The following is a 21,007-nucleotide window of genomic DNA, read 5'->3' as shown; positions in this document are numbered from 1 at the left end:
TTTCTTACCGACACCCAAAAGAACCCAGAAGCTGTCGCATCCGACATTACGATAAACCCATTGACGATTTCACGACTCTGTTCATTGACGACCTGGCGACGCCAGCTACATCGCGACTTGTCCCTAGAATACAGATCCTGCACTGTCGCGCACAGGCAGATTTGACGAACATACCACAATGAACGGCACACAATCCCCCGACGCCCAAAAGGCAGCAAATGCCAACACCAATGGTAGCAACAGCAACAATAGCAGTCTTGCTGCTAAGAAGCGCAAGAAGGACTTGAAGCCGATAATTACTATGGAAGGCACAAACCAACCAGCTGGGTGTGTATAAAACTGTTTCCTTTTTAGTCTTTGAGCTCTGGTCGCATTTTGTTTTGGTTATCTATACACACATCTCGTTCGCATTCTTTCTTAGTGTTTTGTTTTGTTGCAGCCGCATCACCCTACACAACCTTGATTTTGGGGAACCTCTCCGTCGCACATTGCTTTGGCATTCCCCTCGAGGCCGCTGGTTTTACGGATCGCATGCCACCATCCCAAAATCCCCAAGGCGCCGCTGGTCCGATGTCGCCAACGACCCTGATACAACCCAACTGCTCTAGCTACATCTCAGATCAGCTGTTGCTGCGGTTATGAGACCAGATCCACAACCTCCATGTGACTGGTTATGGAAGAAACAGATACTGGTTTCAGAGAAAGTCAAGCATCATTCCATTCATATCGCCAAAATGGACACTCAACAAATATGGCGCGGCATTGCATCACCCTACAGAAGCAGCGAGGGCAGATTGAAACAAGTGTGGACACTGCTCACAGTGGCTGTTCTGGAGCTTGGGGGCCCGTGTGCTTGGGCCTTGATAGGAGGACACGACCCCATAAGCCTTGGGCATTCACCAACCTTGGATCACTCGATCGATCACTGGGTCCTCTGTACCTGATTTTGGTCTGCCCTGGAGGTGGTGCAGTCAGTCACTTGCCCGTGGCCACCTCTGATTGTGCCTGAAGCTTCTGTTGGCTGATGCATGTGGAGGAGGATGAGAATGTGATGAGGATGGTTGTGCTCATGCTGTCTGATGCGATACCACCTGACTGAGTTGTCCGGCCCTTTGCCATCACTTTGCATTCTCTATTGTCGCTCCCTCTCTCTGGAACTCGCTTGGCGAGCTGGATATTCAAGCCTTGAGCTCTGAGAGACCCTTTATTCGCCGGGCGGGACGCTCCGTCGTGCGCCGCGTGCCAGCCATCCCATGGTCTCTAGCAGGGCCCTAGAAACAGAAAGCCAAGCGACTGCAGATCCGCAAAGAACGCTGAGCTCAGAGTCAAGGAAAGCGAAGCAATCAAAACCAAAGACAAGGAGCACGCCCCCGAGCCCAGTCGACCTATAATCTCCATCAATCTCTCCCTCGACTTGGCCTCGCCTGTTTTTATATTGTTTACTCCTTTTCTCTTTTTTTTTTTGGCTTTTCATGCGTCCCAGCTTGCGTCAACCTCAACCGTAACCATCGTGCACCAGACGTCTTTGTCATCTTCGTCATTTTCGCCAGATCCTTGTTCTCTCCATCACCTTTCCTTATCCCCCGCTCATAAACCGCCACGCCGCTCACCGGCTTATCTGTCGCGCTGCTCCCACTATTATCACTATTTTCACTACGTGATTTGACTTGAGCTGGTACTCCCGAAGTTGAGGAGCAGAGAAGGACAAGGAAGCAGATTCAACGCCCGACTTATTACCAGCGCAAGCTGCGTCATGTGAAGGCACCATGAGCAGCTTTCTCAAATCAAGGTTGCACTTCCCCGTCCCGTTTTATGCTTTGTCGGTAGCGGTTTGGCGCCCAAGCTTAGGCGTGTGTTTCACCGCAGTCGGTCAATTCAATGCCCGAGTCTTTTTGGTACCGAAATCTTCAACTGGAAGCGCCAGTGAAAGACTTGACTCGTTTCTACGTTATCGTCTGGATGATGTTTTGATGCTTCCCCGCCATTTCACTACACCCAAGCCCAATCCGGCAAAGGTCCCCCACCACGCGCAAGGCCTCAGCTCTTTCGCCGCCGTCGCTCTCCCACCAAATCTTGCGACCGTGGTTGTTTGATCTGATTGCATTGGCTCCGCCTCAATTCTCGTTCATCATCTACACGTCGCCTTATTGCGCTGATTTTTACCGCATCTCTACATATATTTTAAGCCATCGCTGACCTCTTTTCTCCCCCTTATAGATCCCACCAGCTCTCCGCCATGGCCCATTCCCCCTCTTCCTCGTCCGTCGACGATGCCGCCGAAAATACTGCAGATGAAGAGGATTCTGAAGATTACTGCAAAGGTGGCTACCACCCCGTACAAGTCGGAGAGAAGTTCAAGGATGGAAAATATACCGTGGTTCGCAAGCTAGGATGGGGTCATTTCTCAACCGTCTGGCTGTCCCGCGACAACACCAACGGCAAGCATGTCGCCCTCAAGGTTGTCCGTTCCGCCGCCCACTACACCGAGACCGCCATCGATGAGATTAAGCTTCTCAACAAGATTGTTCAAGCCAAGCCCGATCACCCTGGTCGCAAGCACGTTGTGAGTCTTTTGGACTCGTTCGAGCACAAGGGACCCCACGGCACCCACGTCTGTATGGTTTTCGAGGTGCTGGGAGAGAATTTGCTTGGGCTCATCAAGCGCTGGAATCACCGTGGCATTCCCATGCCTCTTGTCAAACAAATTACAAAGCAAGTTCTACTAGGCCTCGACTACCTCCATCGCGAATGCGGTATCATTCACACCGACCTCAAACCAGAAAATGTCCTTATCGAGATTGGGGATGTTGAACAGATCGTTAAGCGCGTCGTCAAACCTGAATCTGCCGAAAAGGAGAACAACCGCAATGGACGTCGGCGCAGAAGGACTCTCATTACTGGCAGTCAACCATTGCCATCTCCCCTCAACACCAGCTTCAACCAGTCCAACCTTTTCCCCTCACCGAACACCCACTCTAGTCTTGCTGGTGTCCTGAACGAAGGTAAGCAAGCCATTGATCATCTCGTATATAGTTCAGCAATGACTAATGTGATCTTGTCAGTAGGCAAGTCATCAAAGGAGGCATCTCCTAAACCATCTGACGATGCCCAAAAGCAACGAGAAAAGTCTGCGTAAGTTATTCGCCACTCAACGAAGAAGTTTTTTCTGGCGCTGACAGCACTCAAGCGATCTTCTCAGTCGGGAAGTCTCAGGTATCTCTCTAGACAAGTCAAACTCTCCCTCTGCTTCAACAGGCGAAAAGCGCAAGGCAGAAGATGCGCACGCTTTCGATGTTATTAGCGTCAAGATTGCAGACCTGGGCAATGCCTGCTGGGTCAACCACCACTTTACCAACGACATCCAGACAAGACAATATAGATCACCTGAGGTTATTTTGGGTTCCAAATGGGGTGCCAGCACTGATGTATGGAGTATGGCAGCTATGGTATGTACAACGAGCTTCGTGGTGAAGCTGGCACTGGCTTTCTGTAGAGCATTACTGACTGTCTATTAGGTGTTTGAGTTAATCACCGGAGATTATTTGTTTGATCCTCAGTCAGGTACCAAGTATGGTAAGGACGATGACCACATTGCTCAAATCATCGAACTACTTGGGCCATTCCCCAAATCTCTATGTCTCAGTGGCAAGTGGAGTCAGGAGATCTTCAACCGAAAGGGAGAATTGCGAAACATCCACCGACTGCGGCATTGGGCTCTACCGGATGTGCTACGCGAGAAGTATCACTTTAAGGAAGACGAGGCAAAGCGTATTGCAGACTTCCTCACCCCAATGTTGGAGTTAGTACCTGAGAAGCGAGCCAATGCTGGCGGAATGGCAGGTCACGTCTGGTTGGAGGATACACCTGGCATGAAGGGGCTGAAGATTGAGGGCCTGGAAGTCGGTGGCCGCGGTGAAGGCATCGACGGCTGGGCGACGGAAGTAAGGAAGAGATAAAGTGATTTATAGACGCCTCGGGCATGTCGAATACAGAGAAACAAGCGAAACACAAGTCGACAGTCCAAGGCAACCCACATGAAGTGGTGCATGTGGGATTTGACTGGTCTTTTTTTTTATTGTCTTTTTGATGATCCACACGAACGGCTTGCGGTGCTACATTACACTTGTACATCTTGACGATCTGGAACAGCGGCATCTTATCAAGCGAGCCGACTATGATGATGAATGTATGTAGGCGAGGGAGGAAGTACATGCACAGGGGGTAAAAGATTTAACGACTGTCCAATGTCTTAGCACTCTTTGGTCTAGCCTTGGAGCAAGAACGCATCAGACCTTGATATAGATTGTTGCAATAAACTTCAGCAAAGTGTATCCTAAATCTATCCTACACTTATGCCAGGTTACCTAAACTTGCCAAAGGTATCCTAAACTTGGAGAAATAACCTCAAAGTTGACGTCTGCAGACTTGCACCATCTTCGAGTCGTTACGCCACAGTTGGATGCCTGACCGATACTCCCTTGCGTGAAATCATTGTTGACGAGGACCATTTACTTGTCTTTGGTCTATGTTACTGGAAGACTTGACGGGACGGGTTGACATGAACAGGGAACTTTGTTCGCGACGTTTGAAGGGGTAAGGGTCGAAGAGCAGGCCAGGCGCATCGATACCTTACTGAGATTGGGACAAGGGAGTTTAGGAGTAAGAAGACTGTATAGCGATGATAGACTTGACCTGCTTTACATCGATCATTTGTGATTGTGGCGTGAGAGGTGAGAGGAGAGCTTGGGTGGGATGGGAGAGGTTATGTTCATGACGTCTGTAGCGAATTCGGTATACTGTTCGTAGCATGTGATGGTAGTATAGGTCATGGTTGTTCTCGTCTCACGGATCGTGAAGGGCGCAGCGGGAGTGATGATGGGGTTTGGACACGAAGGAAGATATGGGCAAAAGGCATGGCCTCCATAGCACCAGCCCATGACAGCCAGCGTTCTCATTGTTCAGTTCTTCAGGACTCGCAGTTTATGGCGATTCGATAAAGAGTCCCGTATCGTTACCAATAATATTCATCAGGGGATGGCTCCTCCTAACATCTCCTAATTGAGGAACTCTTGCAGATGACCATCATGCACACATCAGTCTCTGACCAGTAACACCCGCAGAAGACAGGAGAGCGTATCGGGAAACACTAGAATATCATATGGTTCTCTCGATGAGGAATATACGTAGTAGTCAAAGATTCATGACCCAATGCCCTCCTTAAAGACCAGTCTAGGGTGATCAAGTTCCAAAGTAGTTGCATTATTGAAGAAACCCAAACCCAAACCTCATTCCCGTAGTTGTCACCGCCATGGTGCTCGTATAGAATTACATAGTAAATACATATCATTTCTTGTACTTTCTTCAGCGTTTCTCAACGCTCACGGTTGAACCGTCTTCGTCTTCCTCCTTGATCCCTAAGGGGAGGGACGAAAACTTAGGACCCCTAACCCTAAGAATAAAATAAACTCAGTAAAAGGCATCCTAAACCTATGAAAGCTGTTTCAAGCTTATATAAGTTACCTAAGTCTTATGGCCATTTGGGATCAAGGTCCCTAGTTTTTTCCCACTTCCCTTGGCTCACTCTTGTCACTAGCGAAGTCTTCATTAGCGCTCTCGCCATCTGTGGGAGAGTCTTTAGCGGCGTCGAGAACCTCATTCATGATGCGCTTTCCCTCATCGATTTCTCCGTTAGGAGCGCCGCAGGACATGCACCTCCACTGTCCGACCTCAGAGAGCGTCTTGGTCCCAGGGGGTGCTTGGCCATTGACGAGTCGGCATGATTTGCAAATAAGCACAATGCGGTTCTTGGGCGCTGTCTCATCCTCGCCAAGAAGAACGTCAAAGATACGGTCGTACCAGTGCGATTCAGGGGGCCCGGTCTGGTATGAGGCGTAACCGGTTGGCATCGAAGGAGGCTGAGGAGTACCGGGGGCGATAGGAGGCGGAGGGGGTTCAGAGAATTCGGCGTTAGGAGCGAACTCAGCACTTGGTTCCATGGGGTTTGGAGCAGGCATTGGGCTATGTGGGCGCTGGATGTTGGCTGTCGGAGGAGGGGGCATGCGCGTTCGTCCGGGAACTCCTTGAGGACCATCAGGTCGCTGCTTATTGGGCGCTTTATCGGCATTCTGTTCACCCTCCTTCTTCTTGCCCTTTCCATCAGCCCCGCCGTACTTCTCGATCAATTCCATGGTAGAGTCATATTTGGTGGCATCCTTGAGTTTCTGGATCGTCTTTGCGCGCTCTGACTGATGGTCCTTGAGTCGAGCGCTCAAGTTCTCGATGCGAAAGTTGTAATATGCGGCTAGGGTCGTGCGTGTAACGTAGATGCTGTCAAGATATCGTCAGCCTGAGTCGCATTCGCATCAGGAATTAAGGGAGGCCTTAGACTTACAGCACAGGGCCACCGGTCAGACCGCCCCATTCAAAGGCGCCGAGGTTGTTATATCCGACGACAAGTAGCAGAACGATCGCATAGACGAGGTAAGCGAAACTAAGGTAGAGTGTCCAGATGACACGCGCGCGGCGAGAGCTTGCGCGGACCTTGTCGAGGGATGCTTGTGTGTCGGTGATCTTGGTTGACAGAGTAGAGAGGGTCTTCTCGAAGGAGGCAGTGGAGGAGGACTCGCCCTGCGCAAGTCATATTAGCTCTGGCAATGAAGTCCTAGTGATGCCAACTTACCCCCCAGGGCCAAAAGGCCACCATTTTGATCAGGCAAGGTACGTAACAGTGGGGGAGATTTGCGGTATGAAAAGCACAAAGGAAAGACGATAGAATGAAAAGAAGATAAGAAAGGGAGGGTATGCCCAGGATATGGGCGAAACAATAGCGGTACGAAGAAAAGGTGAAGGATAGACAAGATGTGATGTGATGTAAAGGAATGGTGAAGTTGTGACGGTAGCTTCTCGCCAGGAGTGACCTCATTCAGCTGAGCTTGAGCATGTGGGCAGCCTAAGGTAGAACTGATTTGAGTCCAAGCAGGACAGGCCCAAAAACGTCAGACTTTACAGCAGGACGTCAAAATAAGCCCACCAAAAGGTATTCTGAACTCATCCTAAAACAATCCTAAATTTATGCTCATTTACCCAAATCCTTTTGTCATCTAGAATCACTGTCTCAGGTTTTCTTTCCTCTCCCAGACAGGGCAGGACAGGGAGCTACAGCTTGTAGTCTAGGGGGCCTGTACGGATAGTGGCTCCACTGATGCCAAATTTGGATGCTTGAAGATCATCAATTGAGCTCAACGACCAGAGAGAACTTGATAGCGGTTAAGGTCAATATTGACGCTTGCTTGATAAACTAAATATAAATGTCTGACTACAGAATTCAATCGTCGAAGCTACTTCGACTCGGATGTTTAGTAGAGTGACTTATCACTATTCCGTATATCTTGAGCATCAAGATATTACAAGTTACAGGTCACAGGCGATGTTACAGGCGAGTGCAGCTATCGGCCTGCAACAATGGATCAACCACCTGCAATCAATTGAACTGTCGTTCGAATGCCTTATGTTCTCTCTTTCTAGTTCAAGACTGACAAATTGTCAAGGACATTAAAACCAAAAAGATCAAGAAATTGTTGCTGACATATCGCCGAATATGGAATGCGGCCCTGAGCGGCTGAGCCACAGTCATTTAACGCCACAATCCTACCCCAGAAATTTGACGGGATCGGTCATGGCTCGGAAGCAAGTGCTGTAACTCTGTCCATTGAGACCCTGCAACTCCTTTCATCAGCTTAACTAATTACTGCCAACCTTCGCATCGTCATGAAGGCGTTTTGTTGAGTGGCCTACTATTCTCTTTACATTGATCTTCTAGACCTTCTTTTGTCTCTTCGTTTTTTTTCTGCCTCAAAGATTCGTACTTAATATTCAAATTACGCGCGTCCCTTGGTATCTTAAGACGTCGGTCTTTGACCCAAGGGAGCCATCATGTTCCAAGTTAGTTCTCCGTGATAATTATCTGTTTGCACTTCATATGGGCAACGACTGACATGTTTCAGCGGTTCAAAAGTGCCATCGATCGGACCATTGCCGAAGAACAAGCCCGTTCACAGACAGCTCAGCAATCCAGGTCACCCTCGAGAACCCGCTCAACATCGTCGCGCAAGGGCGATGGCACACCAGCTCAGCGTGCAAAGGCTAGGAAACAAGCTGCCGAGGCTGGCGACGCACCGAACCCAGATCCTGCTGTATTCGAGGCTGCTTTTGTGATCGACGATGAGAGTGAGCCGAGCCGAGCTACTACCCCAATGCCTCCTGCTGCAAACGACGATTCGAAGACCGACAATGGTGACAATCAGAACAACGGATCGGACGAAAAGAACGCAAATGATTCCAAGGATGAGGTCAATTTGGGCAAGAATCAGGATGGTGGAGACGACGCTTCAGCGGCCAGGCCAGAGGCTACCAAGTCTCAAGAGTTGAGCCCTGAGATCCGCCAGAAGCTGCGCAAACTGGAGAAGCTCGAAGCGACGTATCCCGGTAAGGCTATATCTACGAATGCGCACACCAGGCACATGAAACTAATATATGTTGAAAGAATTACTTCGATCTTACCGGGTTGCCCATAGGCGAGCGACAGCGATCGAACCATTCGAAAAGGCCCTCCGAGAAAACACTCCCTTGACTTCCATCAGCGACCCAGAAGCTCTTGTCGAGTATCTCAACCAACTGAACCTCCGAAGCGACATGGTGATGCAGGAGCTGAAGAAGGTTTCGACAGATAAGGAAGAGTTACAGAAGAAGCACAACGAAACCGAGGAAAAGGCTAAGAAATTGGAGGAGGAGCTTACGGCACTAAAGTCAGGAGACTCGGCTCAGCCAAAGGCCGAGGAATCTGAAGCTCCCAAGGACGATAAGCACGATGATACTCCCCCTGAGGTCCCCGAAAAGTCCAAGTCTCCTGTTTCCTCCGTCATGGGAATGTTCTCACCCAAGCATAAGCCGCAAAAGTCACTATCTGAGGTTACTGAATCCACTACTGAGCGCAAGGACAAAAGCGAGGAGTTCTTCTCTTACGACGATGAAATTCCCCACCTTCAGGCTGACCTTACTTCAAAGTCCGAGGAAATAGAGAAGCTCAAGTCCGAAGTCGAGGGTCTCCAGAAGGAGCTTATGGCCGTCAAGGAGAACAGCGCTGGTCTGGTTGAGAACTTGGAGAATGCGACCCGGGAGCTCAGTGAATCTCGCGACGCTGCCGCCGCCAAGGAGTCTCTGCAAACCCAGCTTGATGAGCGCAACAAGGAGATCGAGTCTCTAAACCAGCGATTGCAAGAGGCGCAAAACCAACTCAAACAGCTAGAAGAGGACAAGGGCGCGCAGACAGCCAAGGTTGATGAGTTGGAGGTTTCACTTGCTTCATCAGACAAGCGCGCGAGCGAACTGGACGCCGAGCTGGCCAAGGCCTCAAACGCAAAGAACATCTCCAAGAAGTTGATCGATGACCTCAACAGCCAGATCGAGGCTCTGAAGAAGGAAAAGACTGAGAGCCAGACCAAGATTGACGATCTAACCAAGAAACTGGAGTCGAAGCCCGCTCCTGCTGCACCCACTCCCGCTGCAACTCCAACGCCTGCAGCCTCACAACCTGCTGCGGCTACGGGCGGTGGTAACAAGAAGAAGAACAAGAAGAAGAAGGGCAAGGGTGGTGGTGCCGGCGGTGCTGCAGCTCCAACTGTAGAGGCCGCTGTGGAGACTCCTGAGCCGGCAGCTCCCGCCGAGCCTGAAGGAAATGCTGAACTTGAGGCTGAGATCGCCAAGCTGAAGGAGGAGGTTGCTGAGAAGGATACGCAGATTGAGCGCCTAAGCAAGAGGCGCAAGACTGAGGAGGACCTGCGCGAGGAGATTGAATCACTCCAAGAGAACCTGCTCACAATTGGCCAAGATCATGTTGAGGCCAAGGAAAAGATCAAAGAGCTCGAGGCTGAGAAGCTGGAACTCAAGACACAGATTGCTGATCTTGAGAAGAAGATCGACTCATCTGCTTCAGATGCCGAAATCAGCACCAAGCTGCAAAGCGAGATGGAGTCTTTGAAGACAGAATACTACGAGCTCAAGGAGAAGACGACCACTCTGCAAACCGACCTGGGCGCTGCTCAACAACTTGCCCAGAACCGATTCAAGGATCTTACAGACCTACGTGAGGTGCTACAGAAGGCGCAGCCTGAGTTGAAGAGCCTACGCCAGGAGTCTGCTACGCTAAAGACTACGAAGGAGGAGCTCGCAGCCAAGATCAAGGAGCTCAAGGATATGGAGAAGCGAGAGAAGGATCTCAAGCGAGATGTGGAGCGTGTCCAGAAGTTAGCCTCGGATCGCGAGAGTGAGATCAAGGGTCTACAGGAGAAATTGGCCACCGAGACAAACGCCAAACTTCGTCTCGAGGATGCCCAACGGGTGTCTGGACGAGACCTTCGCCGATCCGAAGCCGAGAAGGTTGAGATTAGTGCAAAGGCTGAGAAGACGGAGGCAGAACTCAAGACAGTACAGGAGGAGCTTGGCAAGCTGCGCCCCAAGGTGAAGGAACTTGAAGAGCAGATGCACAAACTGAAGCGGGAGAAGACGGCAGCGCAAGAGGAGGCTGAGTTCAAGACGCAGCAGTACAGCAATGCTCAGGGTCTGTTGAGCAGTATGCGAGACCAGACCGCCGAGATGTCCGTGCAGCTGAAGGAGTCCAAGTCGCAGGCTGAGTCGCTGGAGGAGGAGCTTGCTGAGGTCCAGCGACTACTTCAGGAGCGTACCCGTGAGGGCGAGACGATGCGACGATTGTTGGCTGATGTCGATGAGCGTGCCGATAATAAGGTACGAGAGATGAGGGCGCGAATGGAGGCAGCTGTCGAGGAGCGAGATCGAATCGAGGATGAGTCGAGTACCCTCGCACGACGCAAGACACGCGAGACAGAAGACTTGAAGCTGAAGCTGAAGGATCTGGAGCGCGAGGTCAAGACTCTGACACATGAACGAGATGAGCTCGAGCAGCGTGAGAAGGAGTGGCGCCGACGACGAGAAGAGCTAGAATCGGTAGAAGAGAAGGCTGAAGCTGAGGCCGATGAGCTTCGAACAACAGCATCACAATTGCGTACAGCTCTCGACGCATCAGAGAAGCAAGTCCGTGATGTTGAGAAGCAGCGAGCCGAGTTACGACGAATGTTGGAGGAGGCAAGGCAACGATACGAGAAGGTATCCAAGGATCTCAAGTCAGTACAGACCAAGCTCGTGGCCAACTCAAGCCGTAGTTCGTTCGACTCGGTGCGAAGCGGAAGCAATGGCTCGCCGGCTGCTGGCGGAACTCCAGATACGGTCTATCTCAAGACGATTCTACTGCAGTTCCTGGAGCAGAAGGACACCAAGCTAAGAGCTCAGCTTGTGCCGGTGCTGGGCAAGCTATTGCGCTTTGACAAGTAAGTATTTACTAGGTGCAACCTTGATGGACATGGACTAATCTAGTACAACAGGACGGACGAGCAAAAGTGGCAGAAGGCAGTGCAGCATATCGAGGTTAAATAGATGATGCTCGCCAGGGTGAGTGAAGGAGACTTGGAATGCATGGAATGGCGTTTGGTTTGGGTAACGCAGCTGAGGTCTTTATTGAGACGATATCGGATACAAGTGTAGGATTACTGTGAATGAAACAATCGAGGGTTGTTGTAACTGTCAATGCCTCGAAGAGGATCGTGATGGTGTTGAATGCCGTTGAAGCTATAGTGGGGTAGCTACATGTTAAGCCTCACACTTCTACTTAAGTAGCCATGACACGCTATGAAGCCATTTCTCAATCTGAGAGGTCAATTCACCCGTTTATTTCTAAATACGGCAACTTGTGGCTTGGCTGATCAACGGTTTTTCTTCAACCTTTTCTTTGTAAGCTTGTGAAGATCGCGATGAGGACTCGATCAATTCATCATCTTGACCCCACGTCGACGTCATGATAGAGCCTCACGCTGCAAGAGACTCCAATTGTTGTTTCGCTTGTCATACCCTCTCTACTCTTCTTTCCCTCCTCACCCAATTCACGGATCATTTCCTCCGCCGTCTTTCGTCATGGACTGAGCAGAAGAGAAAGTGCTGATCTCATCATGAGCTCGTCATTGGGTGAGAGAGGAGCATAACTTAAAGGTAAGATGGGCATTGGCTGAGATGCCAGTTCTTCGCCAGTTGCAGTTTCTGCTTTTTATTGTGTACCTTAGCTACCCCTCTTTTTCTCATTTGAAGAATTGTTTGGTATAAGAATCATGTCCAGGCAGTTTCTTAGACTTGGCTCCAGAAGCTTTCTTGCACCTTCACTTCGACTCACGACTCCTTTTGTTAAGAACTCTTGTGTCTCAACTTCAAGTCAACTACGAACCTTTACCTCAAGCAACAGAAAGGACTTTCAGTGCACTATACGAACAATGTCAGGAACACAACCAGCAAGTGGTGGTGAGCACCGAGACTTTTCTCGCGATGCTCTGTTTGATCTCTCGGGCAAGGTTGCTCTAGTGACAGGTGCGTCTATCAACAAGCTCTAAGCTAAGAATCATGGCTAACATATACAGGTGGTGGCTCTGGTATCGGTCTCATGGCCACTCAAGCCCTCGCCGTCAACGGCGCAAAGGTCTACATCACCGGTCGCACAAAGGAGAAGCTCGACACCGTCGTTGACAAGTACGGCAAGAACATCGCCGGCGAGATCATCCCCATCCAAGCCGACGTCGGCAACAAGGAGGGTATCCAGAAGCTCTATGAGGAGTACTCCTCTCGCGAGAACTGCCTCTGCATTCTCGTCAACAACGCTGGTATCTCGAGCAACTCGTTCCAGGTCGAGGCCGATTCTGCGCAGGAGATGAAGGAGAACCTCTTCGACAACAAGGATGCTACCTTTGAGGACTGGAACTCGACGTACAACACCAACGTCACGGGCTTGTACTTCACCACCGCTGCTTTCTTGCCTCTCTTGCAGAAGAGCAGTGAGAAGCACCAAGGCTGGAGCTCAACAGTCATCAACATCAGCTCCATCAGCGGTCTTATCCAGAAGTCTCAGCACCACTTTGCCTACAACGCCTCCAAGGGTGCAGCCGTGCACCTCACACGCATGCTCGCCGCCGAGATTGTGAGCAACAAGCTCAAGATCCGCGTCAACGGTATCGCCCCTGGTGTCTTCCCCTCTGAGATGACCACCGATGGCAGCGACGAGGCGCAGAAGAGCTTCATCCCCAAGGAGAAGTATGCTGAGAAGGTTCCCGCTGGACGGGCTGGCAAGGATCAGGATATGGCTGCTACAGTGCTGTTCTTTGCTACGAACCAGTACTTGGTAGGACAGACTGTTGCTGTTGATGGTGGCTACACTATTGCTGCTGGTCAGTAAATTTGATGGGGGGCAAAAGCTGTATTATAGAGGGATATGACATAATGAATCAACCGTAATGATTTGCAGACATGACTTCAATTCGACTTGTTGGTAATCGCATGAGTCATACTGGCTTCTATAATTGTTTCCCAGGTACCAACGGTACAGCAGCTGGAAGTGAATGTCCTTAGATGTATGAAACATCCCGCTCTCTGACATGAGGTGTACTTTAGCATAAGTTACAATACCGATAAGACGTGAAGATAATTGACTCCACAACAATTCACAAAGAGAATCGATTGCTGAGAGTGAAACAGCCAGCGAGCCGTGTTGTCAATTGTTCCTCTGAAGTCACTGGTCAACACCGGTTGATATAGCCAAAGGCAATTGCTCAAGACTCATTGATCCCTATCAGTCAACCTCCAATGGACACCGCCCACCCACTCAAATAGATCACCACCTCAAACAAAAAGAAGACAACAGCACAAACAACTTGCAAGTTCAGATATCAAAAAATGCAAAAGAGGAACTCCGGTACAGGGAATCGAACCCTGGGCTCCGCGGTACTTGATCTCTCAGGTTATGAGAGCGCGAAATGTTAGCCACTACGCCATACCGGATGATGGCTGTTAATTGGTTGAGATGAGAGTTTCCAAGGTGGATCTATATTTGTCAAACCACACTGAGTCCAATGAAGATCGTGAAGCGTCAACCAAGTCATGATAAATGACGGGCTTTCAATTGGTCTCGCAAGAGCTACATATCATATAGAGCATGGTGGCGACTCTGAGTACCTTGAAGGCTATGAGAAAGGCAGGACAAAGTTCGTTAGAGTTCATTAAAGTTCATCAAAGTTTATCAAAGTTCGTCGAGGCTTGTCGGCAGCGATGAAGGGCACATGCTGCCACGAAGCATTGACAAAGTTGAGCGTGAAAGACTGGGAGTCATCTACAGCCTCATTTTCTATTGAGTCAAATGTCGGAGGTTAATATCTACGAACACGTATGCATTCTGACTCATTGTATCCTCGTTAGCCTCACTCTTTAGCACGTCATTTACAACAGAGCTTCTTCTTGATCATACCACCATATAAGTTCTTCGAAATGAACCTTGCTTCCAATTTATACCGCCGACGTGACCCCCAGCCAGCGAAGTGAGAGGAGCTTCGCAAACAAGCTTCATTATAGGCTTCACAATTCGTCCTTCAGCCTCGAAAAGAGCACGTACATGTTCACAGCATTCCCGCAACACAAGGCGTCTTCAAACAAACTCCCATCTTTCAATCTCTCACGAATAAACACCACAAGCCCTGAACGACATGTGCCTCTTACACGTTGAACGTTTGTACATCTTCAAGCCACAGCGCCACAACTAACGTTTCTTTGTCCTCTCTCATCTTGCTCCACCCGATAAGCTCCCGCTGTCTAACTCCACCAGTGACCACTCACCCAAATCCCTGGCCTGGCCTTGTCCCCTCCGTCCACACTCCCCCCCTCCCCTACCTAGGTAGCCAAAGTACTCTTTTGGTGAGACCTCACTGGGAATGTACCTCTCTCTCTTTTTGCCAATGGCTTGGTCCCCGCTGCAACGGCGGCTTCACCCGCGCACATCAGTCAGGACATGCTTAGGTTATGTCCCTTACTTACCCAGAAATATGGCTCACGCTTAACCTCTAGAGGAAGCGAACCGGCCCCCAAATGGAAGTGCAGTGTAGTGTAGGGCTGAAGTCAAGGCATTTTCTTTCAAGGGTCCCTACGTTCATTTGATCTTGTGACAGCATGTCGAGCAGACTTTTTTGTCGTTCCGTCAATCAGGTCAGTATTCTCATTCATCTCGCCGATAGACAGACATGGCAGTGTAGTAAGTGCTTGGGTAAACAATTCATTTCGGTATTGTCTAGCTAGACTAGTCCCTTCGAAAGGGCAACCGTAATCCAATCTCTGCTCGAAGGTCAGAAGGTTGTGCCTCTGCCTAGGCGTGCGCCCGCATACAGTCGATACTCGCTGACCTGAAATCATCCAGTAATATTCAAGTCCACGGCCATGACTAGCCATCACATGTGCGCACAACGCTTGCATCCTGGTAGTCCAGTTAAAATAGCTCCCTAAAGCCCAGCCGAGTCTGCTGGGAGGGGCCATACACGATAACGCCAAACATCCTTCCATGCTGTACCTCGCTGCCCACAATCTCTCGCCCTCAACAACCTCGAAGATGACGTGACTTCAAAGGGGCGAGGTGGGCAGGACAAGACCGAATTCCTTGATAGAAAATGAAATAAAAGAAAACTGTGGAGTGGTGTGACGTGATCGCAAAGGGGTCAGGGTCAGGTATATATGCACTCCGGGTATCGTGAAGATGAGAATCCCTAATGCTATGGTGTATCGCCCAAAAGAAAAAAGTTAATGTGCCGTGATTCCAATTGACTCTTATATACTGACCCAACCATGTGGGTTCAGCAGGAAAAATGAAATGAAGTGAAATGAGGTAACTCAGGTGACAAGCTTCGTTGCTCGGAAGACAAGCGGCAAATGAAGGACAAGCTACGCCGTGGCCCACGAAGTTCGAAAGCGTCCAACTTTGTGAAGGACACTAATCCACGATAGCATCCTCAAATGGCTCCAGGAGTGACTCCCTAAACCATTTGGCATGGTCAAAGGCAGTCCACATCTTGGAGGCCTTATTGACATCAATCTTGCAAGCCTGTTGGGCATCGGTCTTGCGGAAGCCTTTCCCTTTCCTAAAGTTTTTGAGCCTGCCTATGAAAATGCGTCTCTTGCTGGTCAGGTATGTCGCACAGTCAAGGCGCAGGAGGCTTGCCAGCATTATTTCTTCAGGGGAAAGAAGATGTCGATGAGGGTCGTTGCTGTTGTCGAGTGGGTTCCCTTTCCAATCAACCTTCCACCAGTTCTTTTGCGCGGGAACCACGCTCGGTGGTGGACAGAAGTCCTGCAGTGATGCAAAATCTTTGTCTGGACCTTGAGCCCGAGGTTTCGGCTCAGTAATGTTGATGTCATTGGCACTGAACTGAGGAGTTGGTCGTCTAGGGCTGTTGGTAGGTTGAACGCGAATAGTCCGCCCGGTCCCGGGAGGTTTCGCAACCCGATTATTGTCGGTGCGAGGCCGAGATATCTTGGGGGGAGCTTTGGCTGCCAAGGGACGAGCGCGTGCTTTGGCTTGAGCTATGCGATGATTGTCGTCACGAGCCTGCTTAGTCACTGACAGCATCCATGCCTTTGGGTTTTGTGCGTAAGTTATGTTGAGTTGCGACTGAAACGAAGCCACAAGCTCATAGTCGTTGCGTGTCGGTGGTGGCACCTCAACAAAAATCTTGTCGTTGATATTCTTTTGTATATGTTCCTCAATCGTTCGACTATGGTCACGACCCTCGAGGGTTGGGGGAAACAGAGGAGTCTGGGCTGGACTGGAAGACGCATCATCTGGGTAGAGAACGATATCACGACCCGTTGAGTTTGTTGGTGTCTCGGTAGTGGCCATAGGTCTGTTGCAAGGCGAGATTGGAGGAGACATTGGAGTCTGTCCTGAAGCGTTCTTGCTGGAGGAGAAGGAGGAGTCGACCTTTCCGGTGTGGTAGTAGAAGCTATCGTGTGCTTGGTCTGGAGGCGACATCAGACTGTTGATTTGCATCCTGGAAGGAATTGAGGCAGGATGGGCTGGAGGAGGCATTGCGCTTGTCGCTTGCGCAGAGTAAGGAGAATTGGCCGCCATTGTTGTGGTGTTGTTTGTGTTGTTTGAGGGACCGGATAGTGAGCAGTGAAGAGAGAGAGATTGAATAGAGGGGAGAGGAGACGAGGATCGTTCAGTCTGCAATTTGACTGACGAGATTGTATTGTCGTCGAAAGTGGTAGAAGGTTGCATGGCGCAGATAAAGCGAAAGTGGTTTGTCAGCCACGAGATGCAATCAGTCAGTCACAATGGCTGTGACGTGGACAATAGGGAGCGTGGCGAAACCGTTGAGACCTTTTAGAACAATCTAAAAGGGCGAGGGGCTCTCAATTAATAGGCTCTGACGAAAGGCCTGAATAAGCCCGAATGAGTCTTGTCGACTTTGTTTGCGTATGCCCAACCCAAAAGTGTATGTAAGTGCGCTGTCAGTGACTGGGTGGGCGCCTAGACCAGAGTACCTAGTAGGCAGCAACAGGGCGGCGAAACTGGAGGGGGGGCGAGGGGGGCGGAGTTATAAGGAGGGGGGGTGTGATGAGTGTGTGAGATCTCGACTGACGAGACCCTCCTAGTCCCTTAGTGCTTGTGAGTGAGATGTGAGGAGCTGTAGCGCAGGACTGTAACGACCCAAGGCAGCGGAGTTTGCTTCGGCGTTTAGTGACGAATTTTGTTTACCTCCGAGACGGATTGAAGAGTGACAGAGATGATTCCTTCTTTTAAAAAGGGAGAAGAATGATGGGGGATAAAGTGGAAAGGGCAGTTCTTATGAGAACGCTGAGCCCAGAGTGATTCGAGTGTGTAAGTGCACGTAGGTGCAATTGTCAATGCTGATATGGGTATGGGGTGATAGGAGTGTCTGGGCACTCAACAGGCGGGGCCAGGGGTACACTCAATTGGGGGACAACCGTATGATGACTGTAAAAGTGCAGTGCAGCAATTCAATTGTTGCAAGTCGACATGCGAATGCCGATATGGGCGAATGGGTAGGGTAGAGTACTCAGTAGGGGAGAGTGCAGTGCAAAGCAATGGGGCCTCAACAGAGAATCTCAAGGAAGATACAAGGCTCCGATAAACAGTAATAGAGCCGCCGGTTGTTCGATCTGTGGGACGGGCACCGTACCAGACCGTATGACTTTTGAGAGCAATGACTCTCGAGCCAGTCGAATGGGCAATTAGTTTGGCCGCGACCTGACGACTTTTGAGGGTCGGCCGAGAGCTTGACTTGGCTTGATGATGTGGCAGATATGCCTGCCGAAGACGGGGATCACTGGATGGCTTGGGGCGCAGCGGGCGGAAACAGGCAGGTTTCAAGCTGAAATGGTTTGAAGAGGTCTGCTTGAGGAAAACAATGGTAGAATACTCTCTTGGGTAAAACACACAACATATATACCCAGACAGGAGCGAAGAGAGTTTGCGCGCGTGTGCGCATGCAAAAGGCAAAAACGACACACGCCAGCCAACAAACGACAATTAAGGGTCAGAGTATGATTATACTCTAATGATAAAAGCAATAGTAAACCTTGCGTGAATTTGCAACAGAGGAGATGCAGAGCACCCAATTATGTGCGCGCAGCAATGCTAAGCATGAAGAGAAGAGTTCAAGATGGAGGATGCAAAGCAAAGCAAAGAAAGGAGTCGCCTTTGTCTCGGCTCGGTAACAAACCAGCACTAGGTAGCATCAATGACGGACTCTTTTCCCGTGCTTTCAATGGAAGTCCAATTGGGGATAGATTGGGTCGCAATTGGATTAATTGCTACACACTCGTCGTAATGAATTGGAAAGTCAAGTTCCTTTCCGCTGGTGAAGGCGCCGAAGCAGGAACCACTGTGACGATTGTGCGCTTGACAAGTAGTATCTCGGCTTAGGTGGACTTGATTGGTTTATTGACAAGCAGCTCAGACTCAAGAGTCTTTAGGAGAGTGGGCGCGAGTGGGGGGCCAGTGGAACGAGATGTCGATTGATTGATGGATTGATTGAGGTGATGCTCAGAGACGATTATTAGAGCCTGGTTTAGACGTTGCAGTGGGTAGCAGAGTGCAAAGGGTCCATTAGCCAGTCACCAGCTCGTGCGATATTGCTGGAGGCGCAAGAAGTGAAGAAAGAGGGAAACAAGAAGAAAAGAAGAAGAGAAGGAGAGAAAGCGAATGGCCCTGGAAAGGCGCGTGCCATGATTGATATGAATTGGACTGCTACTAACACAATCGCGCAGATGCTCGCAATCAATGGCTCCTACTCACTCACTCAGACAGTCTCACTCTCACTCACACCTAACACAGTCGGGTGGCGTCCTGTGGAAACGGAGGGTCAGGACAAGGAGTGGAAGATCACTTTGGAGTGTGATTAGTAAAACAAACGTGAATTTTGACGCAGCCACAATCAAATGTGACAGTGCAACGACGCAAGACTGACTAGAAACACACCCCTATTCATGCATGGCCAGTCTCCTTTGTTTCAATGGCTTTCCATCAATGCCTGAAAATGGAAGCTTTGTATCGTCCAATGGATATCTCAATTCAGCAGCCTTCTTTCAGCCCTCCTCCATTTCCCTCCACGTTCATCCATTGCTTTTCCCTTTCAGGGCCCCCGGTGTGACTACCTGCAGGCTGCACTCGCGCGGGTTTTAGCTGCAGCTCACTCAGACTCACCTCAGATGCCAAACATTTGGGATCCATGAATAGAAGTGGATCCGAGCTCAGATAGACTTTGCGAGGGGCATTATTCTGGAAGCATAGCCCATTGAGAGAGAGCCTGGACGTGGTAGGAGATGCTTCAATTCACAAAAAGTTTGTCGATTGGCAGCTGCTCGTATCAATTGAATCACACAGTTTCTTTTCCTCCAATGTCGCAGTCCCCAATCACCCATCTTGTGCTGTACTCCGTACTCAGCAGTCATGCGTGATCATGCACAGGTCATCAGGGACCTCTCATTAGACACGGGGGGTGTGACCTCACTGGAACTTGAATACCGCTAGTGGGTGATTGACGGACGGTGACGGGCTGACCCTTCCCAAAATATCCCACCGTCTGGAAACTGAATCACGGGGGGGAAGGTGTGAGTGAGCGCCGTCCTCCTCCTTCCCTTCCATCAGACTGAGTTGAGTGCCTTGCCTCTTCTTGTGTTAGTTTGACCAAGGTAAATGTAGACTCTCAATTACAAAACACTTCTCATCCTGTAACTTTTCTTCCCTTTTTTGCCCTCTGACTCATGCCATTGTCCAATCCAATGTTGTTACCTAGCCAGCCAGTGCAATTGGCGATTCGCCATTTTGACTCGACCATTTTCTCCACTGACTTCTGATCCGAGAGCTCCACAGGAATTGGTCAATGAAGTCAATTCCACCAAGGAATTCTAGAATAGGGTGAGTGGAGAAGAATGAGGTAGGAGGCCAGAGAGAATCTCAACTTAATTTTAACGAAGAATAGACAATTTGCTTCAACCAACAGCCCCTACCCAGCCGGGATTCAATAACGGAAGCAATGTCAAAGAACCATGTCGCGGGTGCGCGAGGCGAGCAACGGGAACAGACGCCAGTTCCCCCCCCCCCCCCAGTTTCCCCCCCCCCCCCCCCCCCCCAGTTTCACGGTGACACGGATACGGTAATCAATCAGTCTAACGTCTCCACAGAACGAGCATCCTCATCATGAGTGGTCACCAAGATGCCATATCCCACCGTGTTTTCTCACCGTATACGCAAGCGAGACGCTGCGTTCTCGCTCATCCTGCCTCAGCCCAAGCCGTAGTCTCAATGCATGAGGCTGGCTGACTGTCTCTGTAGGCCAAGAAAGTGGTGATGCCAGGAGTTCGTGCGCCATTACAGCCTTGGTATGCAGCATGTAGGTACACATCCCACCTAAACTATTTAGCCATCCATCATGTCCTGGGAGGCGCTGAGTGGCTTGGTCAGAACTGGTAACGTCCACGAGGCCCGGCGCCAAATCTCCCAAACCCAGCTAGTTCCGAGCTTGGTATGGTTCATCTTCCTGTTCCTACAGAAGTCTCC

General features: G+C 50.1%; 5 protein-coding genes and 1 non-coding gene across 6 annotated transcripts; 3 read left to right on the top strand and 3 right to left on the bottom strand.

The window, feature by feature from the left end:
• Positions 1-2,236: 2,236 nt before the first annotated feature.
• Positions 2,237-3,956, top strand: J7337_008933 (uncharacterized protein; the record flags this gene model as incomplete). The annotated part of the gene is made up of 3 exons (XM_044826537.1): positions 2,237-3,132; positions 3,200-3,446; positions 3,516-3,956. 3 exons carry the CDS (start codon positions 2,237-2,239, stop codon positions 3,954-3,956), a joined length of 1,584 nt encoding a protein of 527 aa, XP_044679454.1.
• A 1,596-nt stretch (positions 3,957-5,552) lies between these two features.
• Positions 5,553-6,703, bottom strand: J7337_008932 (uncharacterized protein; the record flags this gene model as incomplete). The annotated part of the gene is made up of 3 exons (XM_044826536.1): positions 5,553-6,327; positions 6,392-6,627; positions 6,680-6,703. 3 exons carry the CDS (start codon positions 6,701-6,703, stop codon positions 5,553-5,555), a joined length of 1,035 nt encoding a protein of 344 aa, XP_044679453.1.
• A 1,291-nt stretch (positions 6,704-7,994) lies between these two features.
• ATG23 (Autophagy protein) lies at positions 7,995-11,505 on the top strand (the record flags this gene model as incomplete). The annotated part of the gene is made up of 3 exons (XM_044826535.1): positions 7,995-8,484; positions 8,543-11,399; positions 11,454-11,505. The coding sequence occupies 3 exons, from the start codon at positions 7,995-7,997 to the stop codon at positions 11,503-11,505; spliced, it is 3,399 nt and encodes a 1,132-aa protein (XP_044679452.1).
• An 884-nt stretch (positions 11,506-12,389) lies between these two features.
• J7337_008930 (uncharacterized protein) lies at positions 12,390-13,342 on the top strand (the record flags this gene model as incomplete). Its single annotated transcript, XM_044826534.1, has 2 exons — positions 12,390-12,483; positions 12,534-13,342. The coding sequence occupies 2 exons, from the start codon at positions 12,390-12,392 to the stop codon at positions 13,340-13,342; spliced, it is 903 nt and encodes a 300-aa protein (XP_044679451.1).
• A 511-nt stretch (positions 13,343-13,853) lies between these two features.
• On the bottom strand, positions 13,854-13,944 carry J7337_008929. The gene has a single exon. It is a non-coding gene; the product is annotated as a tRNA-Glu (tRNA).
• A 1,969-nt stretch (positions 13,945-15,913) lies between these two features.
• On the bottom strand, positions 15,914-17,050 carry J7337_008928 (uncharacterized protein; the record flags this gene model as incomplete). Its single annotated transcript, XM_044826533.1, has 1 exon — positions 15,914-17,050. The coding sequence occupies one exon, from the start codon at positions 17,048-17,050 to the stop codon at positions 15,914-15,916; it is 1,137 nt and encodes a 378-aa protein (XP_044679450.1).
• Between the last annotated feature and the right edge of the window lie 3,957 nt (positions 17,051-21,007).

This window comes from Fusarium musae, chromosome 6 (genome assembly GCF_019915245.1).
Source record: "Fusarium musae strain F31 chromosome 6, whole genome shotgun sequence".
Taxonomy (NCBI): Eukaryota; Fungi; Ascomycota; class Sordariomycetes; order Hypocreales; family Nectriaceae; genus Fusarium; species Fusarium musae.
The sequence above is the reverse complement of the archived record's forward strand: the minus strand, read 5'-3'. Positions and strand labels throughout refer to the sequence as shown.